The following is a 20443-nucleotide window of genomic DNA, read 5'->3' on the forward strand; positions in this document are numbered from 1 at the left end:
AGGGTTGTCAGTCGTTTCCTTATTACCCCCCATCCCCAAAAAAGTTTTACCAACTCCAGGCTGCTTAAGGTTTTAGCTAACCATTTCTGTATTCACACAAGTTGTTGCTCAGGACCTTCAGAAGCTACTCAACATGGAAAGTGGCATGCTTTGCAGCAACTTGGGGTCTTTTTTTCTTTTTCAGAGTTAGATATACTACCGGGATAAAGGAAAAATTCTAAATGTTTCAAAATATGCTATAACATCCGTCCATTCTTTGAGAAATTATCTGAAATTATGTATTGAGAGAAAGATTTCAACAGTTTATTTCATTGAAAGCTTGCTTAAGTGCACTTATCTCATGATTTAAAATAAAAATGAATCTTGCAGGCTGAGTAATCAGTTTTTTTTTAATCTTCTGATTTGTGTTCGAGAACATCAAAAGTTCCCAACAAAAAGTCTGATTGCATACAATTGCGTGTTCTACCAGTAGCCAAACGGTTCTTAAAGCAAATGTCAATGAAAAAACTCACGGGGTGAGTGCTTTTTCTGTATGGTTCTTAGTGGCACCGCAGAGGGGGTTGAAATGTTTTCTTCAATACATGGTTATGTAAAACACTTTGGAGGAAATAATACTCTTAAGTGGGCCTCTTAGCTGAGAGCAGTGTAATTAAACACATGTCACGGGATGAAAATCCAGCCTTAATGTTCTGCTGGAATAGCATGGTCGTTAAAAATGGACAGAGTACCTGTTCTTCTGAAAGAGAAAGGTAGGTTTTTCCATAACTTTGCTTCAAGCATTGTCAAATTACAACCTCTGTCTTATTCTCTTAGAAGGCGACACTAGTACTGGTCAAATAAAATTGGAATTCAGAATATCTGTAAACCAGCCAATGATTGCTAACTAAATAATTTCATGTGAGTGTTATGTTTCATAACCCAAATCTTCAGTGATAAGTATGATTGTGAACTACTACTAATTATCTGGACTGAAGTCTGTGTACAGAGATTCCTGAGAAGGGGAGACTAGGTGCTGGGTGTGGCATGTGCCCTCTTTGTAGCCAGCTTAGCGCAGCCTAAGGCCGCAGACTGCACCTTCAGGTGCATGAGCAAAGGTACTGCATACACAGAAGGTTGTATGGGGTGTACTCTGGACCCTGGGAGACTGAGCTCAGGCTATGGTCTAAGGCTCAACCTGACAACCATGGAACTAGGTAAAATCAGATGCTGTTCTCACTGATCTTTAGTAACAGCAGTTCTTTTATGGTTATTGTGTTTTAATAACCGAATAAAGAATTTTTGGATTTAGTAACAGCAGGTACTTTACAGGACAGGAGCAGTGGGCACATGGCTCTCTGATTTAACCTTAATTTTAATTGATAATCACTGCATCGTCTCTTCTATTTTCAGCGCCATTTTTGATTAGTGCTGTGGAAAGGCTCTTAATGAATTGGAGGTTTTTTCCCTTAGGTCACCTATCCACTTCCGAGGTTGCTTCCTGTATCCACACCAGATGTTCTCTGGGTGCTCCATAATTCTTTCAAAATAAAATTACCAATATTTAAATTCAGAGCATTTTGAAGGACATCGCTATTTTATGCCTTTCATTCGACTAAGTAGACTGCCATGGCATTGTAATCTGCACTAAAACAAATACTTTACGCTTTTTTTTAAGCTGTTCAGTCTGAATTGCACATCCTGATTGTACACAGTTCATAGCTTTTACTGGACACACCTACTCTTGAAACCCCTCCTATTTCATTGTTTGAAGTTGCTCATCTCATGACATTTCAGTTCATGCAACCATAATGTGCTACTTTTTGAACTAGAAATCCCTCTACCTTTTAGCAAGCATGACACATTCTATTGTTTACCTTTCGGACCTATTTACTTTGATAGTGATTTTAGCAATAATGTACAGTAAGACCCATGTTGTGTTGAATGTTTAAAAAAGAAGTCATTTTGTAGGCTCGCACAACAAGCATGAATGTCTCTACAGAATGATGCAGGCATTTAGATAAAAAAAAAAGCGCGGGTGAGCAGAAGCAATATGAAGGTGGTGTTTGAATGCAGAGGAAACCAACGTAGGTGGAAGAAGTAACACAAGGACGTAGTGTGCTGGGGGAGTAACAACGGGGCCAGAGGAGGAAAAGCAAGCAGAGAGGAAAGTGAAGTGGGATAGCAAAATTACGATAGAGTGCAATGTGAAGCTGTGGAGAGAAGCAGTGAGAAAGCAATGAGAAGGGAGAAGCACACAAAGCCGTGCAATCACTGGGAATGGAGAGCAGTATACAGGCAGCGAAAGAGCAAAACGTGTGTGGCAGAGGTGGGAGGGAGTACTGGAGGGAGACATCTGGAAAACATATGTACTTTTGTAAAGTGGAATTTTTAAACAAAGATACAAGTTGTGCCTGAAAAGTGAGCAGTGGAAGGACCCAAGTAATGTGTCCGTGCTCCAGTGGACAGACAACCATATGAAGAGGATGTATTGCCCACACAAGTTGAGGAATAAGAAGCAAGCAAATGAGTGCCAATGAAGCCAACCAGTGGATAAGCTGTGGGCGTACTCTAAGCCCATTGTAAGTAGGCCATGCGTATTGCAAAAGACGGCACATGCTCGGTCTAGCATGCGAGACCTAGCAAAAAGCATGTATGAAAGCCAGTAGAGGCAATTTTTTACTTCTACATTCCCGATTTAGGTGGAGCGTGTCATGTTTGAAAGGCCACTGTAGGCAGAATCCTTATTTTTAGTTGTTGGGTCAGCTGATAGATGGTCTTAATTATTTGTTTAGCAAATTTAATTGGTTAGGATGTGTCATTTGAAATGTTTTACTGGTCATGCAGTCTTAAAACTATTGTTATAACTTTAATTATTAATTAAATGTTTAGAAGGCTCTGTGTTTACGTTGTTTTGCTAGTAAATTATTTTCTAACATCAAATTCATGAGAATGTTTTAAGTAGTGGGCCATTTGTATTTATTGTGCCTGCCCTAAAGTCAATAGACTCCTGATTGACCATTATGAATGCACATTGTAAACCCTCTTATGAATATTTCTTTTCCCCAGTTGGTTAGTAATGCAATTCAGTTCTTGGCGTCTGTCTGCGAAAGACCTCATTATAAGCACTTGTTTGAAGATCCAAATACTTTGACGAGTATCTGCGAAAAAGTAATTGTGCCCAACATGGAATTCAGAGGTAACCTATCAAAATGAAATTTCTGAAACGCTTGTCTTGTAAGAATTAATAGGTTGACTTATCAGTAGGTATAACTGATTAATAGTAGAATTGACAAATTATTTGATGTGTTGAGATTAGTTTATTTCCTACATTGTTTTTTATTAGTTATCTCACCTGTTGCACATCGTATGCCTCCATGACACGCAGTCTTGCGCAGGAGACCACTACCTGCCCTTTTCTCAAACCTTAATTACAAGAAAATGGTCAATGTTTTACTGCCTCTGTTCATATATTTTGTGGGTTCTGGATATGGAATCTGATAGAACAGCAATACTTGTCATGAGTTTTTTAGTTAATTGAATTTATTTGTTTTAAGATATGTAATGCGCATGGCTGCCTCAGCAACGAGGTGTCCTAGCACAACCAGATACCAAAGGCAAGAGCTTGAGACACCAACCCAATGCTTGAATGACGGACTACGGAAAAAGCCAGGTTTTTATGGCCTTACGGAACGCCAAAAGATAAGGAATAACTCTAATGTGAGCCGGGAGCGAGTTCCAGAGTTTAGCCGCTAGGAGGCGAAAGAAGCGGCCCCCTGCCCTTGCTCTCCGAACTAGAGTAACACAAACAAGCGCAAGGTCGGCAGATCTCAGTCAACGCCCAGGCACATAAGGCAAGATAGCCCTAAAGGGGCATGGTGCGTCAAAATCTTGTATGAAATGCACAGCACCTTAAACTGAATGCGTTTTTCGACAGGCAGCCAATGAAGCTTGGGGAGCACGTGTGCCACCGAGCAAGATCTAGATAGGCCCACCAGCAGGTGCGCCGCCGCATTCTGGACCCTCTGCAGGCTCTTAATGCCGGCTTTATTAGCGCCCAGGTGTAGAGTTACCGTAGTCTAGCCTGGAAAGAATGGACGCCTGAACAATAGTCTGACTAACTTTGGGAGGGAAAAAAACCAAGTAGGGGTCTCAATCCTCGCAAAAGCCCGAAGCACAAAGGCAGCAGCTTTTGTTTGTTTCTCAAACATCAGTCCGTTGTCAAACCACATGCCCAAGTTCTTTACAGCCTCCTTGGGTAACGGGCGTGTTTGAGGGGACCCGGCCATCACTGCTCAGACCATAGCTCCCGATCCTTGCCAAACAGCAGAATCTCAGATTTACTGGCATTTAATTGTAAACAAATTGCCACCATCCAATCTGAGATGGCCAGCAGATCCTCCTTGAACTTGTCCAAGTTGGCACAGCAGTTTTTTGAAAAAGCAATTACCAACTGTGTCTCATCGGCATACGACACCAAGGGCAGCCCCCTGCTTTTAGCCGCTTCCGCCAAGGGTCTCACATAAAGATTGAACAAAAGAGGACTTAAGATAGAGCCCTGTGGTACCTCCTAGCGCAGGGCACATTCCTGGGAATGGAAAGGTGGTACCGAGACCTGGAAGGACCGTACCTCTAAAAAAGACCAGATCCAATCCAAGGCCCCATCCCTAATCCCAACTTCTAGGAGGTGTTCGAGAAGAATCTCAGACACTGTATCAAAAGCGGCGCTTAGGTCCAACAGGACCAAGGCCGCCGAGTCGCCCACGTCCAACCTACTCCGGATGGATTCTGACACTACCAATAGCACTGATTTGGTGCTATGCCATGGTCAAAATCCATGCTGTGATGAGTCAAAGATATTGTGCTGTTCGATAAATTTGGATAGTGGAATTCACATGTGCCTCCACCAGCTTAGCCAAAAAAGGCAGCTGGGAAATAGGGCGATAGTTACCAGGATCTTACGGATCAAGAGAAGGTTTTTTTATCAGAGGAATGACTTTGGTGTGCTTCCACGCCCCAGTTACAGAAGCTGACCTCCAAAACAAATTGGCCAATTCTAAACCGACAGGAGCGATCGATGAGTGGAACTGGCGAATGTGGGCAGATGACATAGGGTCAGCTGGGGAGCCCGACTTGATTTTATGGCACAAGGCCTTAAATTGAGCTAATACCTTACACTGGCGATTGTAGGCTATGGGAGAGGCTCTGTAAGCACCCGCACTCTTCATATTATTGAGCAGGGAGAAGATGGTCTTGGCGGGGTTTGAACGGGCCAGAATCTTGTTGGCTACAAACTCCGCCCGTGCTCTCAGAATGAGCTTGTGATATTGCTGGACAGCCGCCCGATATTCTAATTTTGCAGATGCCTCATAAGAGCGGCGCCAAGCCCGCTCAAGCTGCTTGCAGCCCTTCTTTGCCAGTTTTAGCGAATCATTGAACCAAGGGTTAGATGGCCCACGTCCCTTTCCACCCTATTTGGCCGGAATACAGTTCTCCAGAACGGCCATCAACTATTCTTGGAAGCACAAATTCGCCCCCTCTATATCTAGGGGTAGTTGAGGTCTGTGCTCAGCAAGCCAGGTAGAAAACAAATCAGAGTCCAACTTGTGGCAAGGCTGTTTAGGCACTTGGGCTGGGCGGATCACATCCACTCTACCCTGCAACTGCAGAGAGAATCTGACCAATGAATGATATGTCCATGCCTGCGGAATTTTTTTTAAAGAACAGAAGTTGGAAAAAGTGGGGTCTAACAAGTGGCCAGCCACATGTGTACCCTCAAAAAAGTGTTGCGACAGCTGGAAGGCCTCTAAGTCTGCCAAAAAACTGGCAATCTCAGCTTTCCCCTCATTCTCAAGATGAAGATTGAGATCCCCCAAAATGGTAAAGTTTGCAGCCTTACCGGCCAATTGTCCAACTTTACTCAAAAATCTTCTCTAAATAGACCAGAAGGCCAGGGGGGTCTATAGATTAAAAGGCCAAACATTGTTAAGTTACAACTGAGACTGATTTTGAAAAGAGCACTTTCACAGCCCGCTATCTTCTCCTTGCACAGGCTAAAAGTATAAGCTTCCTTGACCACCACTGCCATACCACCCCCTCTCTATTAATGGTTTTTAACACATAACTTTGTGGAAGGGCTAGCCAAGGCTCCGCCACTGAGTCCTGGGTAAGCCATGTTTCCGTTAAAAGGGCGTCGGGGTTCTTGTCCGTTAAGAGATCAAACACCTCAGCATGATGTTTTGCCAAAGAGCGGCCATTCAAACTGAGAAACCTATATTCCATGGAGCCAGGTAGGCGAAGAGGCTGCTCTACTAAATCCAACTCAAAGGCACAGAAATCGCAATGGAAAGTTCGCCCTGGAAAGTCCAGGGTAAAGAAGGGTGCAGATTTATTGTGTAAGAGACCTCTTGTCCAGGGTAATCCATTTGGAAACCTTTCAAAAGGGCCTAACCACCCCAATTAACCCCTTCGATGCTCATGACGAGCTCAGCTCGTCATGAACAATGGGAATTGATCATTGTCAGAGCACAGGATAAATCTGCACCACACCAATGGTGTTAACATAAAACCCTTTTGAAATTGAATGTTCAATAATTGGCTCACGTAGCATGTAAGTAACCGCTTAAACCAGAGGTTGCAACATGTTCACCTGGAATTCTGGCAGCTGCTGTCATAGCAGCTGCATTGTTCTTTATATATTACATATGGTATCAACTTAGGTGCCTTAGCCCAGGCCTGAGTGAACTTTGGCTGGTCCTGAAGTTCAGCTTACTCTTGATATGTTTAGTTTCATACAAATCAATCAAGGAGGGCCATAGTTGCATAGTGTGGGCCACACATGTTTTTATGAGCCAATCATTTTTTAGGACACCCCTGATGTGCACGGCTTTCAAACGTGCATAGTAGGAGTTGGCTGTAGAGCTTGTCGTGAAGCATGGCTTGTTTCCCTGTTTTAACAGGTTTTCAGACCTAGCTTTGGTACTCTAAATGTACAACAGGAGCGAATAGCTTATTCATCCAATTGAGGCTTTTATATTTAAACCTAGATCCATGGATGGTCCGCAATCCTGGTTTTAAGAGCTGTCCACATACTAAAGCCCACTGATCTATTACCGTAATGCTAAGTGGTTAAAAATTGGGTCAAGCAACGGCACATCTCCGTGTAAAGTTTTACTTTCATTCCAAGATATTACCTTTTTGTGTTTGATCTCTGTAGCAGCTATCCAATATTTCTATGGTAGTTAAAGAGGTGGTCAAACAGCAGCAGTGCCTATTTTGTGTAAACCACTCCAGTGGATTAGCATAAAACATGTCATACCCCAAATGTTTAAAACCTGCAAAATTTGCCAAATTTCATGTGAGTTTATAAAAATAATTCTGTAGTTAGCAGATTGACACGTTTCATCCTGCCCCATTGTAAGTACCCTCACTTCACAAAGCTTAACGATCTTAAATCAATGAAGAATAAGTTAAGCTCTCTCTGCCTTTCTCTCGGTCTCTCTCGCGCGTTGGTTGACTCATAGTTGGTCGTTGGCGTCTTGTTCACTGGAATGACGTCGCTGTATCTACTTAGACGCCGCCCCTGCGCACTGACGTCTGTTCTTTATTTTTCCACACCAGCGCAGATCCGGAGAGAGCGGTACCCTTAGTTTTTTTAAATGTTGTCGACTTCTTAGACGTTCTACTCCTGGTGCACGAAGGGATGCCATATCAACAGACTGGCTACAAGCCTTATGACTCCTGCCACAAACTGATGTCAGTCATGGACCCACACCTCTTGTGCCTTTGGTGCCTGGAGCGCGACCACAGCCTGAAGTCAGTGTCCGACATTCAGACCATGAACCCAAGTCTTTGCGGGAGCGGTCCCGAAAGCTTGTGGAAGCCCGGCAGTCAGCTCGGCGCCGCTCAAGGTCCCGATCAAGAGGGAAGTTGCGGGACCAGTCGCGGAGTCACCACCATCACTCTTTATCGAAGACTTCGCCTTCGGGTAAGTCTAAGCACAAGAAGAAGGCGAAGAAGCACCGTCTTTTCGGACAACATGGACTCGATTGGGGGCTCTAGGCCTTCGATGCCGGCGGCTACGGCTCAGCAGGGCCTCCAAGGATCCAGGCCTGGATCTAGTTTGGTGCCGGTTGACCTCACGACACCTCCGGCACCGATGCCACGGACGACGCCTCCGCCACTTCCGATGCCTGTTGTGTCCCGGACCGGTGTCGACCCTGGCCTCCCCCTTGTCTTGGACATGAAGCCGGACCGGCGTCAACTGATGCCGGTACCGGTGCTGACTGGTACTTTTGTATCACTGTTCGCCCCTGGCATTCCCTATTGCCCTGAGTGGTAGCCAGAGGAAGGTGAGGAGGACTGGGAGGGGTCTGTTGACACTTTGGCAGATCAGCTTGAGGAGCTGGACTGGAGAGAGTAGTTGGTGGAAGCCAGTGGTCTGGATATGTCCCCAGACCTTGGCATGCTTTCTCCCCCTACTGTGGCCACGGAGGACGGACCCTCTTACGCTGTGGTGTGTTAGACTGCTTAGGCCTTGAGCTTCCTACGGTGGCAGTCAGGGCTAATCTCCTGACTAAGGTGCTTCAGCCGGCAGCAGCCTACTCTGAGCCCCTGCTGCCATTCAATGAGGTCCTCACAGACATCCTCCTTGGCACCTGGTCAAGGCCTAGCACAAGGGCTTCTGTGAATAGGATGATTGCCTGACACCACCGCCCGGCCCTGGGCGACCCCATTTTCCTCACCAAACACCCTACCCCAGAGAGCTTGGTGGTCCAAGCCTCAACAACCAAAGGCGCGTTCCCTTCTGCCACCCCAGATAGGGAATCCAAGAAGCTGGACCATCTTGGGAAGATGTTTTCTTCTGGCAGCTTAGGACTGCGGTTGGTGCACATTGCAGATCTCTTGAGCCGCTACACCACCTCTGTGTGGGGTACAGTTGCACAGGTGCTGCTGCAGTGCCTGGAGGAGGCCCGGGTCACACACTCCCATGCGGTCGCAGAAGAGAGATGCTGCAAAGTTCGCCATCCGTTGTGTTCTGGACACTGCCAATTTGCTGGGTGGAACAATTTTTAAATCAGTAAATCTAAGAAGCTACGCCTGGCTGAGATCCACTGGCTTTTCTGGGGATGTCCGATCAACTCTTTTGGACATGCCCTTTGATTGCCGTTGCCTGTTAGGCGACAAGGCAATCTGAAAGAGACTCGTTAGTGATAGATTCCTTACCTTAGAATGTCCCCAGGCGTCAGACCGGATCCGGAAAGTTTTGCTTAGCAGTACCCCTGCGCGTCAGTAGGTGGCGTCCTGCAGCTCCGGGTCCATCGCTGGCGTCTTATGTGCTGAGATGACGTCACAGAGACTACTTAGGCACCACCCATGTGCGCTGGAGTCTTTTTCCGCGCCAGTAAGCGCTGATCCGGTTAGAGCACGTACCCTAGTAATTTTTTGGCTATCTTTTTGATACTGTTCTCTCGTGTTGATATTCTCTGGTGCGAGTAGGGATGCCTGATTTGAAGTCTTGCGGGACCTGCCGTCGCAATATGTCGGTGGCAGATCCTCATGACGTCTGCCTCTACTGCCTGGAGCGCGACCATGACTCCCGGTCCTGTCTGGACTGTAGGTCTATGGCCCAGAAGGCCCCGAGGGAACGGCGCCGGAAGTTGTTTAAAGTTTGGCACTCGTCCCCGTGCCGTTCCAGATCCAGGGGTCGTTCCCGTGACCGCTCGTGGAGTCGTCACCCCCACTCCTCTTCCTCTTTCGGATTAGGGTTAGAAATGGCACAAAAAGAAGTCAAAGAAGCGTTTTCACTATCTGACGTCCTCCCGTCGGTCCCCGGATGCTGACGAAGGGGACGAGGGCTCCACCCCTGTGGCTCCTTTGGAGCCTGGGAGTCCCGCGGCCTACCCGTCGGCGACTCCTGCAAGAATTCCTTGCTGCCATGGACCGCCTTTTTAGGCCTCGGGCTCCCACAGGTGCGCCTTCGGGCCGCGGTCCCGTGTCCGGATCCTGCTGGTCCGTTGATGCCTTCGGCGGATCCGCAGGATCCTCCAGCCTCGGCGCCAAGAGGTCCCATGCTGCTGGCTCTGGCCCCAGCGCCGCACTCGGCTCCGCTGGCTGCGCCGCAGTGGATAATGCTGGTTCCGCCTCTGCCCCGGCTCCTGGAGGGATTTGTCCCCGCCTGGGATCCGAATTGGGAACCGGTGCCGGCTTGGCCCCGGCCGGCGCCGTTCCCGGCGCAGTTTATTCTTTCACCGGTTCGTGGCCCGCCGCCGAGGCCTGTGCCTTCGGGCTGGCGGAGGCAGATGACTGCGTAGGGTTTGAGGACCCGCTTGCTCGTCAGTGTGATTCTGAGCAGGATTGGGTGGCTGACTTGGAGGAAGCTGGGGGGCCTCGACGTCTCCTCTGATCCGGGGCTTGCCTCTCCCCCGCCCACTATGGAGGAAGGTGCCTCGTATACGGTGGTGCTCCGTCGGGCTGCTGAGGTCCTTAACCTCTATCTCCCCACGGTGACCCTGAAGACAAACCTCCTCACTGAGGTGCTCCATTCCGGCGTCCACTTCTTTGGAGCCGCTGCTGCCCTTTAATGATGCCCTCACTGAAGTCTTGTTGGGCACTTGGTTACGGGCCAATGTGGATAAGAACGTCGCCAGGCGTCATCACCCGGCGCCTGGTGAACCTGCCTTTCTGACCACTCATTCTACACCCGAAAGTCTGGTCCTTCAGGCTTCTACGACCCAGAGTGCTTTTTCCACGGCTCTGCCGGATAAGGACTCTATAAGAGATGGAGCAGTTTGCCAAGCGGTTGTTCTCTTCGGCCAGCTTAGGACTGCGGTCAGTGAACACGGCATGCCTTCTGGGCCGCTATTCCCACGCGGTGTGGGATTCCGTGGCTGAGGTGTTGCCTCGGTGACCGGAGACGGTCCAGACTGTGCTGTCTCAGGCTGTGGCTGAGGGTAAGGATGCGGCTAGATTTGTCATTCGTTGTGGCTTGGACACCGCGGACTCCCTTGGTAGGGCAATTTCCACGACCGTGTCGCTTCGGCGCCACGCCTGGCTGAGGTCCACTGGGTTCTCCCTGGATGTTCAGAGCTCGCTCATGGACATGCCTTTTGACGGCACTCGCCTGCTTGGTGATGAGGCTGACACGGCACTGGAGCGTTTTAAGGACTCTAGCTACGGCCAAGTCCTTGGGCTTTTCCACCATGCGACCGGCCACGTCCACGTTTCATTCCTTTTGTGGCAATGGCAGAGGCACCCCTGGCCGTTCGTTCAGACAGAAGCCTGCGCAGAACCTGACTCAGCGTGCCTGTGGGCGTGGCGGCTGCCGTGGTATCTCCGGGGGCCGATGTGAGGTTCAGTCCACCTCTGCCCCCGCGACGTCTACCTCGAAGCCTTCCTAGTCTGAGCTTCGGGTCTCATCCCATGCCAGTGGGCTGCAGGATTCGCCATCACCTTCTCCATTGGCGTTCTATCACTTCCTACAAGTGGGTTTTGCAGCTTGTCCGGAGGGACTACTCCCTCTCCTTAGTGTCTACCTCCCCCTCCTCAGTTCCACCGCATGTCGGGGGATCACTTCGCACTACTCCAATAGGAAGTCGCGGCCCTCTTGGCCAAGGGGGCCATCAAGCGCGTTCGTAGGCCCGCAGTAGGACGTGGTTGTTATTCCCACTACTTTCTGGTCCCCAAGAAGGGCAAAGGGCGCTTGCAACCCATCTTGGACGTCAATCGCTTCCTCCGGAAGGAGAAGTTCAAGATGTTGACTTTGGCTCAGGTCTTGGCTGCCCTCGACCCTGGAGACTGGATGGTAGCGTTGGACTTGCAGGACGCATATTTTCACATTCCCGTCCTGCCAGCACACGGGCGTTAACTGTGGTTCACGGTAGGGTAGGAGCATTTTCAGTATGCTGTGCTCCCCTTCGGCCTTACCATTGATCCTCGGGTGTTCACAAAAGTGATGGCGGTGGTCGCAGCTCATCTGCGCAGGTCAGGGGTGTCAGTCTTCCCCAACCTCGACGACTGGTTGTTGAAGGTGGGCAGTCGTCACCCACCTTCAGACTACGGCCGACCTTCTGCACTTGCTGGGGTTTTCCATCAATGTGCCGAAGTCTCACCTGAGTCCCTCTCAGAAGCTCCCCTTCATCGGAGTGGTTCTGGATTCAACGCTGTTTCGGGTCTATCCTCCTGAGCAGCGAGTCTGGGATATTCAGGCTATGATTCCGATCTTTCAGTCTCTACTTCTGGTTTCAGTCAGGATGACCCTCCGGCTCCTGGGCCAGATGGCCTCCTGCATCCTGCTGGTACAACATGCCAGATGGGACATGAAGTTCCAGTGGACACATCATTAGGGCAACCAGTCCGATCACGTCCAGATCTCAAAGGGCACTGCACGGCACTTGCAGTGGTGGCTCACGAATCTCAATTGGGTCAGTGGCAAATCACTCTCCCTTCCCCAACCGGATCACACAGTGGTGACCGATGCGTCCCTCCTGGGATGGGGAGGCGAAGATCAGAGGCCTCTGGTCTCCGGCGGAGTCCCAGCTCCATATCAATCTTTTGGAGCTTCGGGCAATCCAGCTTGCACTGAAAGCATTCCTTCCCTCTGTCCGGGGGCGGGGGGGTTGTGGAGGGGGCTGGGGAGGGGGTGTAGTGTAGGTGTTCAGACACCACCACCGCCATGGGGTACTGCAACAATCAGGGCGGGGTGGGGTCGTGGACCCTGTGTCAGAAGGCTCTGCGCCTCTGGACATGGCTGGAACATCAAGGCCTTACCTTGAGGGTTCAACACCTGGCAGGTTCTCTGAACGCCAGGGCAGAGGAACTCAGCCGCTGGTGCATGATGGATCACGAATGGGGTCTGAGCTCTGACGTGGCGCAAGGTCTCTTTCTGCAGTGGGTAGAGCCTTGGTTAGATCTATTCTCCACCTAAGAGAACACACAATGTCATCAGTTCTGCATTTTGCAATTTCCAGGGCGCACTCGCTCTGCGATGCTTTTAGTCTCGAGTGGAGCTGCGGTCTGTTGTACGCCTTTCTGCCTATATCACTACTGTGACCCTTGACCTCCCCCGTTTCAGCTCCGCCTGCACCCCCGCTGTCTCTGCTGCTGCCGGTAATATCGAGGCCCTCCACCACCCGCAGGCTTCCACCTGCGCCTCATCCCTGGTGGCCAGTGGTGGCCTAAGGTTCGTTTCCGCTGTGCCTGTTGCTTGTGTTGCCTGTCTGCCCGCTCCTCTTCTGTGCCCTCCTGCCCCCCGCTCGCCGCCTTGCTTTCGTGCCCCCTTCTGATTTCTGTACCCCTCGCCAACCTCTGTGCCCCCTTATATTCTGTACCATTGACTTCTGTGCCTCTGTGCCCCTCTGATTTTGTGCTTTTGTACTTCTGTGCCCCCTGCTAGAGTCCGTGCCCCGCGCCGGTATCCTTTCCCCCATCCCTGCCTCTGCCTCCCCTGCGACCCGTCCCCTCCATGCCCATTTGCTCCACCCGGCCCTCGCCTCCCGCCTCCCAGCTGCTCCTCCCTCCCACCTCCCCATATATGGTGGCCGCGGCGTGCTGCTGGCATGCTAAAGGCAAGCCTGTCTGCGCCCGTACCGCGCCTAGCCCCAGAACCCCTGACCCCCGGGGATGCCAGAACCCCAGGCAGCTACGAGGATCGCCTCCGCTACGACGCCAACATCCTCGTCGCTCTCAACCCAGGAAGGACCCACACCTGCTGCAAGGCCGCCCCGAAGCGCACCCACGGTCCCTTCACCTGCCGGAACTGCAGCTTCTCCTGCCGTGAAAGTGCCAAGACGCATGCCATTACAGAACCCAACCAGCTTAGATGCATCCTGAACAACACCCGTTCCGCACACAAACACGGCGTCTAACTCTGGGACCTACTCGACACCGCATCACAGGACGTCGCCTTCCTGACCGAGACCTGGATGAACGAAGCCTCATCGCCATAGCCATCCCAGACAGGTACAATATCACCTGCAGAGACAGCACCAGCAGGGCTGGAGGAGGAATCGCCATCGTCCACAAAAACACCATCAGGGTCTCAACAAACACCAACGACACCCTCAGCACCGCTGAACACATGCACTTCCAGATCCACACGGACCCCAAGACCACCCTAAGAGGCACCCTCATCTACAGACCGCCAGAAACCCGGCCTCAATTCTGCGACTCCATCGCCGACCTCATCAGCACGCACGTGTTGACCTCCACCGACTACATCCTCCTCGGAGACCTGAACCATCACCTGGAGAACAACAGCGACAACAACTCCTCCACCCTGATCGACAACCTGGAACTGAAACAGCTCGTCGCGACGCCGACCCACATCGCCGGCCACACGCTAGGTGCCATCTTCTCCTCAAGCCCCCACGTCACCTTCAGCCACGCCTCCGAAGTCACCTGGACAGACCACCACTGCATCCACTTCTCCTTCCGAAAACCCCTCACACCACCGCACACTACAAACCCCCCACCGCGGCTGGGGCAAAGTCACCCAAGAACAACTACAGACCAGCCTCGCACTCGACCCTCCGACTAACCCCACCAACCCCGATAAGGGTGCACTCACCCTCGAACGCTGGATGAACGACTGCGCCAACACCTTAGCCCCGCAGAAAAACCCCACCAGCAGAGACGCCAACAAGAGTCAGCTTGTTCACCTCGAACTACTCAACTCAAAACGTACCTGCCGGAAACTGGAGAACATATGGCACAGCGACAAGACGCCAGACAGATGCGCTGCCCACAAAGATGCTATCCGCAACCACCACCACCTCATCAGGACCGACAAAAGGACCTCATTCACAGACCGCCTCGACAACAACGCACACAACAGCAAGGAGCTCTTCACCATCGTGAAGGAACTCTCCAACCATAGCTCCAGTGCCAACGACATCCCACTATCGCAAGCCCTGTGCGACTCCCTCACCACCTTCTTTCACCGGAAAATCACCGACATCCATGACAGTTTCAAACCCCAGACGACCCCTGCAGACCTCGCCGCACCGGACCCACTGCACCCCACAACACCCTGACAACCTGGGCCAACGTGAGCATCGAGGACACAATCAAGACCATGGGAACAATCAACTCCGGATCCCCGACCGACCCTCTCCCGCATAACATCTCCAACAAAGCCAGCAACTCCATCGCACCCCACCTGTACAAAATCATCAACCTCTCCTTTGAGACAGCCACCTTCCCTGAGAACTGGAAGCACGCAGAGATCAACGCCCTACTCAAAAAGGCCAAGGCGGATCCGAGCAAACTCCAGAACTTCCGACCCATCTCCCTTATTCCGTTCCCAGCAAAGGACATCGAGAAGATAGTTAACACCCAGCTAACCAGTAACCTCGAAGACAATAGCATCCTGGACCCATCCCAATCAGGATTCCGCAGCAACCACAGCACCGAGACCGCCCTCATCGCCGCCACAGATGACATCAGGATCCTTCTAGACAACGGCGAGACGGCGCCCTCATCCTCCTGGATCCCTCCGCCGCCTTTACACAGTCTGCCACCGCACACTATGTACGCGACTCCAAGACACAGGGATCCGGGAAAAAGCCTTGGAATGGACCACCTACTTCCTCTCTGGCAGAACTTCGAATCCGCCTCCCCCTGTTCAGATCCGATGCCTCCGAGATCTGCTGCGTCTCTCAAGGACCTTCCCTCAGCCAGACGCTTTTCAACGTCTACATGGCACCACTAGCACGCATCACCATACAACACTACCTCAAAATAATCTCCTACGCCGACGACACTCGGCTGATCCTCTCCCTCACCAAGGACCCTCTCACCGCCAAATCCAACCTCCACCAGGGAATGAAGGCCGTCGCAGACTGGATGGAGGATAGCCGCCTTAAACTGAACACAGACAAGACGGAGATCCTCCTCGGGTCCAACCCCTCAGCATGGGACGACTCCTGGTAGCCCACATCTCTGGGGACCCCTCCCCCAGCCTCCCACCGACCACGCACGCAACCTGGGAGTCCTCCTCAACTCGAAACTCACCATGACCAAACAAGTCAACGCAGTCTCCTCCACCTGCTTCAACACCCTCCACATGCTCCGCAAGATCTACAGATGGATCCCGACAAACACAAGGAAAACAGTCACCCAGGCGCTAGTCAGCAGCAGACTCGACTACGGAAACTCCCTCTACGCCGGAGCTTCATCCAAGCTCATCAACAGACTTCAGAGAAACCAGAATGCCTCTGCACGCCGCGACCACATCACCCCCCACCTGAGGAACCTGCACTGGCTCCCTGTCGAAAGGAGAATCTCCTTCAAGCTCCTGATCCACGCACACAAGGCACTCCACAAGACCGGACCAGCCTATCTCAACAGTCGGCTCTCCTTCTACGTACCCAACAGGAAACTCCGCTCTGCTGACCACGCCCTGGCCACGGTCCAGCGCATCCGTAGAACTACTTCCGGAGGCCGATCCTTCTCCCATTGCTCCGCCAGGACCTGGAACACCCTCCCCCTCTACCTACGACAAACCGAAGACCTGCTGACCTTAAGGAGACGACTCAAGACCTGGCTCTTCAACCAATAGCAGCAGCCCCCCTCCCCATGCCCCCCGCACCTTGAAACCCTCATGGCTATGTAGTGCGCTTTACAAATTAATTGATTGATTGCCCAGAGTGCTGAAGATCAGGCGCGACCCGGCCCATGTCATTCTTGTGGCTCCGGATTGGGCACGAAGGTACTGGTATCCAGAGCTACTCAATGTTGCGATCGATACCCCGATCAGACTGCCTCTTCAGGAGGATATTCTGTTGTAGCAGCAGGGCACGGTCCTTCACCCGAACCTGTCCAGCCTCCACCTCCATGCGTGGAGATTGAGCGGCGACAGTTGACAGCTTTCGATCTTTCTTCCGATGTCTGTGATGTCATTCTGGCAGCCAGGCGTCCCTCCAAAAAAACGGTGTATGCCTGCAGGTGAAACAAGATTGTGGCATGGTGCACAGCAAAGGCTGTGGATCCCCTTTCTGTCCCTCTTTCCGAGGTTCTTCTGTTCCTTCTTTCCTTGGCCCAGCAGGGCTCTGCTCTGTGCCCTGTCCAGGGTTATCTTTCTGCCATCCCCGCCTTTCTGCGGATTCCTGATCAGCCTTCTCTTTTTAAGTCCCCGGTTGTTAACCGTTTCCTGAAAGGCAATACGCGCACGTTTACTTCTGTGCAGTTCATAATGCCTCAGTGGGATTTAAACCTGGTCTTGACATATCTGATGTGCGCTCCCTTTGAGCCCCTTCATAACTGTCCCTTGCGTCTTATTACTCTAAGTCTAAAGACAACTTCCCTGGTAGCGATCACCTCTGCCAGAAGAGTGAGTGAGCTCCAGGCTCTTTCTTCTAAACCTCCTTTCCTTTCTGTTCATCCGGACAAGGTAGTTTAAATGACCCGTGCTTCTTTCTTGCCAAAGGTTGTTACACCTTTTCACATCGGGCAGACCATCACTTTGCCCACCTTCTTTCCATCTCCACATCCCTCGAAAGAGGAAGAGAGCCTCCACCGTCTGGCCCCAAAACGTGCAAACTCGTTCTATCTGAAGCGCACACAACAGTTCCGGGTGGATGACAAGCTCTTTGTTGGCTACGTGGGCGCCAAAAAAGGTTGTCCTGCACAAATGAACCATCTCTCGATGGGTCGTTCTCTGCATCAAAGCCTGTTACTCGTTGGCTAAGAAGGAGCCTCCTGCGGGGCTGTGTGCCCATTCCACAAGGGCGACGGCAGCCCCTACTGCTTTGGGACGCGGCATTCCCTTTCAGGACATTTGTCAGGCAGCTACGTGGGCCTCGCTGCACACGTTTACCAAGCATTACTGCCTTGAGTCTAGTCCGGAGAGACGGCTTCTTTGGTCGTTCTGTTCTCCCTGACTTTCTGGTGTAATCCTATACGCAGACCCACCACCGGGTTTGATATTGGTGGGGTATCTATTCTAAGGTAAGGAATCTATCACTAACGTGTCTCTTTCAGATGCACAAGTTACAGATATATCGTTACACAAGTAGTAAGAGACATTAGTTAGTGATTCCTTACCGCCCCTCCCATCCTCCCTGTTCTGCAAACTGATTACAAGGGTTGAAGTCATCTCTTTCAGGGCCCTAGTTTTAATGCGCCAGTGGTCAGTATCTTGCATGGCTCGGAGTTCCTGGCGCGGAAAGTCGTGTGCAGAACTGACGCCAGCGCGCATGGGTGCCGCCTAAGTTGTCTGCGTGACGTCATCTCCGTGCATAAAACGCCAGAGACGGACGCGGAGCTGCAGGACGCCACCTACTGACGCGCAGGGGAACTGCTAAGCAAAACTTTCCGGACCCCATCTGACGCCTGGGGATATTCTAAGGTAAGAAGTATATCACTAATATCTCTTAAAGATTTATCGTTACACAAGTAGTAACTTGTGCGACAGTGCGCTAGAGTGCTTCACGGACTCTAGAGCTATGGCCAGATCCTTCAGCCTCGTTACCACTTCTCGTCCTTTGCAGTCTGCCTTTCGCCCCTTTTGTGGCTACGGAAGGGGTGCCCCACCACATTCCGCCCAGGGCCACAGGCCAGCGCAAGCTACCCAGCCTCTGCGCGGCCAGGGATGTGGGACCCAACTCCGTGCGTCTGGAGGCCAGCGGGTGGGCCACTCCACCAGTGCCCCCTCTGCAGCAGCCTCTAAGCCTTCCTAGTCCGACCTTTCAGGGCCACCAGTTGCTAGTGGGCGGCAGGATCCGCCATCACCTCCCCCACTGGCACAACATCACATCCGACAAGTGGGTTTTGCAGATAGTCCGAAGGAGCTACTCCCTCCCCCTTGAGACTACCCCTCTATCCATGCCACACACAATCCATCGCATGTCGGAGGATCACTTGGCCCTTCTCTGTCAGGAAGTCACGGCTCTCTTGGCCAAGAGAGCTATTGAGCGGGTCCCTATTCCAGAAGTAGGTTGTGGTTTCTACTCCATCTACCTCATGGTGCCTAAGAAGGACAAAGACCTGCGTCCTATCTTGTTTCTCAGGGACGTCAACTGCTTCCTCCGGAAGTAGAAGTTCAAAATGTTGACCTTAGCTCAGGTCTTGACTGCTCTCGGCCATGGAGACTAGATGGTAACGTTGGACATGCAGGACGCCTATTTTCACATTCCCGTCCTACTTGCCCACCGACGTTACCTTCTGTTCATGGTAGGGCACAAGCATTTTCAGTTTAACTGCTCCCCTTTGGTCTCACCTGCGCCCCTCGTGTGTTAATGAAAGTGATGGCGGTGGTCGCAGCTCATCTGCGCAGATCAGGGGTTCCAGTCTTCACCTATCTCGACAACTGGTTGTTGAAGGCAGGCCCAAGCCAGGCTGTTGTCTCCCACCTCCAGACTACGGCGGGCCTCCTGCATTTGATGGGGTTCACGATGAACGTGCCGAAGTCGCACCTAATCCCCTCTCAGAAGCTCCTTTTCTTCGGAGCAGTTCTGGACACAGCACAGATTGGGCGGATCCTCCAGAGCAGCGAGTCTGGGATATTAGGGCTATGATACAGATGCTTCAACCTCTATCCCGGATTTTGGTGAGATTGACTTTGAGGCTGCTGGCCTCCTGTATCCTGCTGGTGGACCAGGCCCTGTGGCACATGCGGGCTCTGCAGTGGGACCTGAAGTTCCAGTGGACGCAGCATGAGGGGAATCTTTCCAATGTCGTCCAGATCTCTGAGGGCACTGCACACCAACTGCAGTGGTGGCTAACGAACAAGGATTGGGTCAACAGCAGCTCCCTCTCCCTTCCCCGACCAGACTTCACAGTAGTGACAGATGCGCCTCTTCTTGGATGGGGCGGCCACATGGGAGAGGCGGAGATCGGACGCCTCTCGTCTCTGGCCATGTCCGGGTTCCAATTAACTTTCTGGAGCTCCAGGCGATTAGTCTCGCAATAAAACCATTCCTTCCTTCTGTCAAGGGAAGAGTAGCGCAGGTGTTCACGGACAAAACCACCGCCATGTGGTACTGCAATAAACCGGGCGGGTGTGGTCGTGAACCTTATGTAAAGAGGCCCTTCGACTCTAGACATGGCTGGAACATCGGGGCATGTCCATGGTGGTTCAACACTTGTCAGGTTCACTGAACGCCAGGGTGGACTAACTCAGCCGCCGATGCTTGATGGATCACTAGTGGCCTCTTCACTCTGAGGTGGTGCAAGGTCTCTTTCAGCAGTGGGGAGATCCTTGGTTAGATCCGTTCGCCACTGAAGAGAAGTGCAATGTCAGCAGTTCTGCGCGTTGGAATTTCCAAAGCGGCACTCGCTCTGTGACTCTTTTCGTTGCAAGTGGAATTGTGGTCTTTTATAAGTCTTTCTGCCTATATCACTTCTGCCCAGAGTGCTGAAGATCAAGCGCGACCGGGCCCCAGTCATTCTTGTGGCTCCAGATTGGGCATGAAGAGTCCGGTATCCTGAGCTCTTGAACATGGCCATCGATCCTCCGATCAGACTGCGT

The 20443-nt window shown here is 51.5% G+C and overlaps 1 protein-coding gene across 1 annotated transcript in view; it reads left to right on the forward strand.

Moving 5' to 3' along the window:
* Positions 1–20443, forward strand: part of CSE1L (chromosome segregation 1 like) — a 276453-nt gene that overhangs the window by 94005 nt on the left and 162005 nt on the right. Inside the window, exon 10 of the mRNA XM_086932619.1 lies at positions 3046–3175. Within this exon, the coding sequence (XP_086788745.1) occupies positions 3046–3175 (130 nt within the window). The remainder of the gene's footprint in view (positions 1–3045; positions 3176–20443) is intronic.

This window comes from Lissotriton vulgaris, chromosome 7 (genome assembly GCF_964263255.1).
Source record: "Lissotriton vulgaris chromosome 7, aLisVul1.2, whole genome shotgun sequence".
Taxonomy (NCBI): domain Eukaryota; kingdom Metazoa; phylum Chordata; class Amphibia; order Caudata; family Salamandridae; genus Lissotriton; species Lissotriton vulgaris.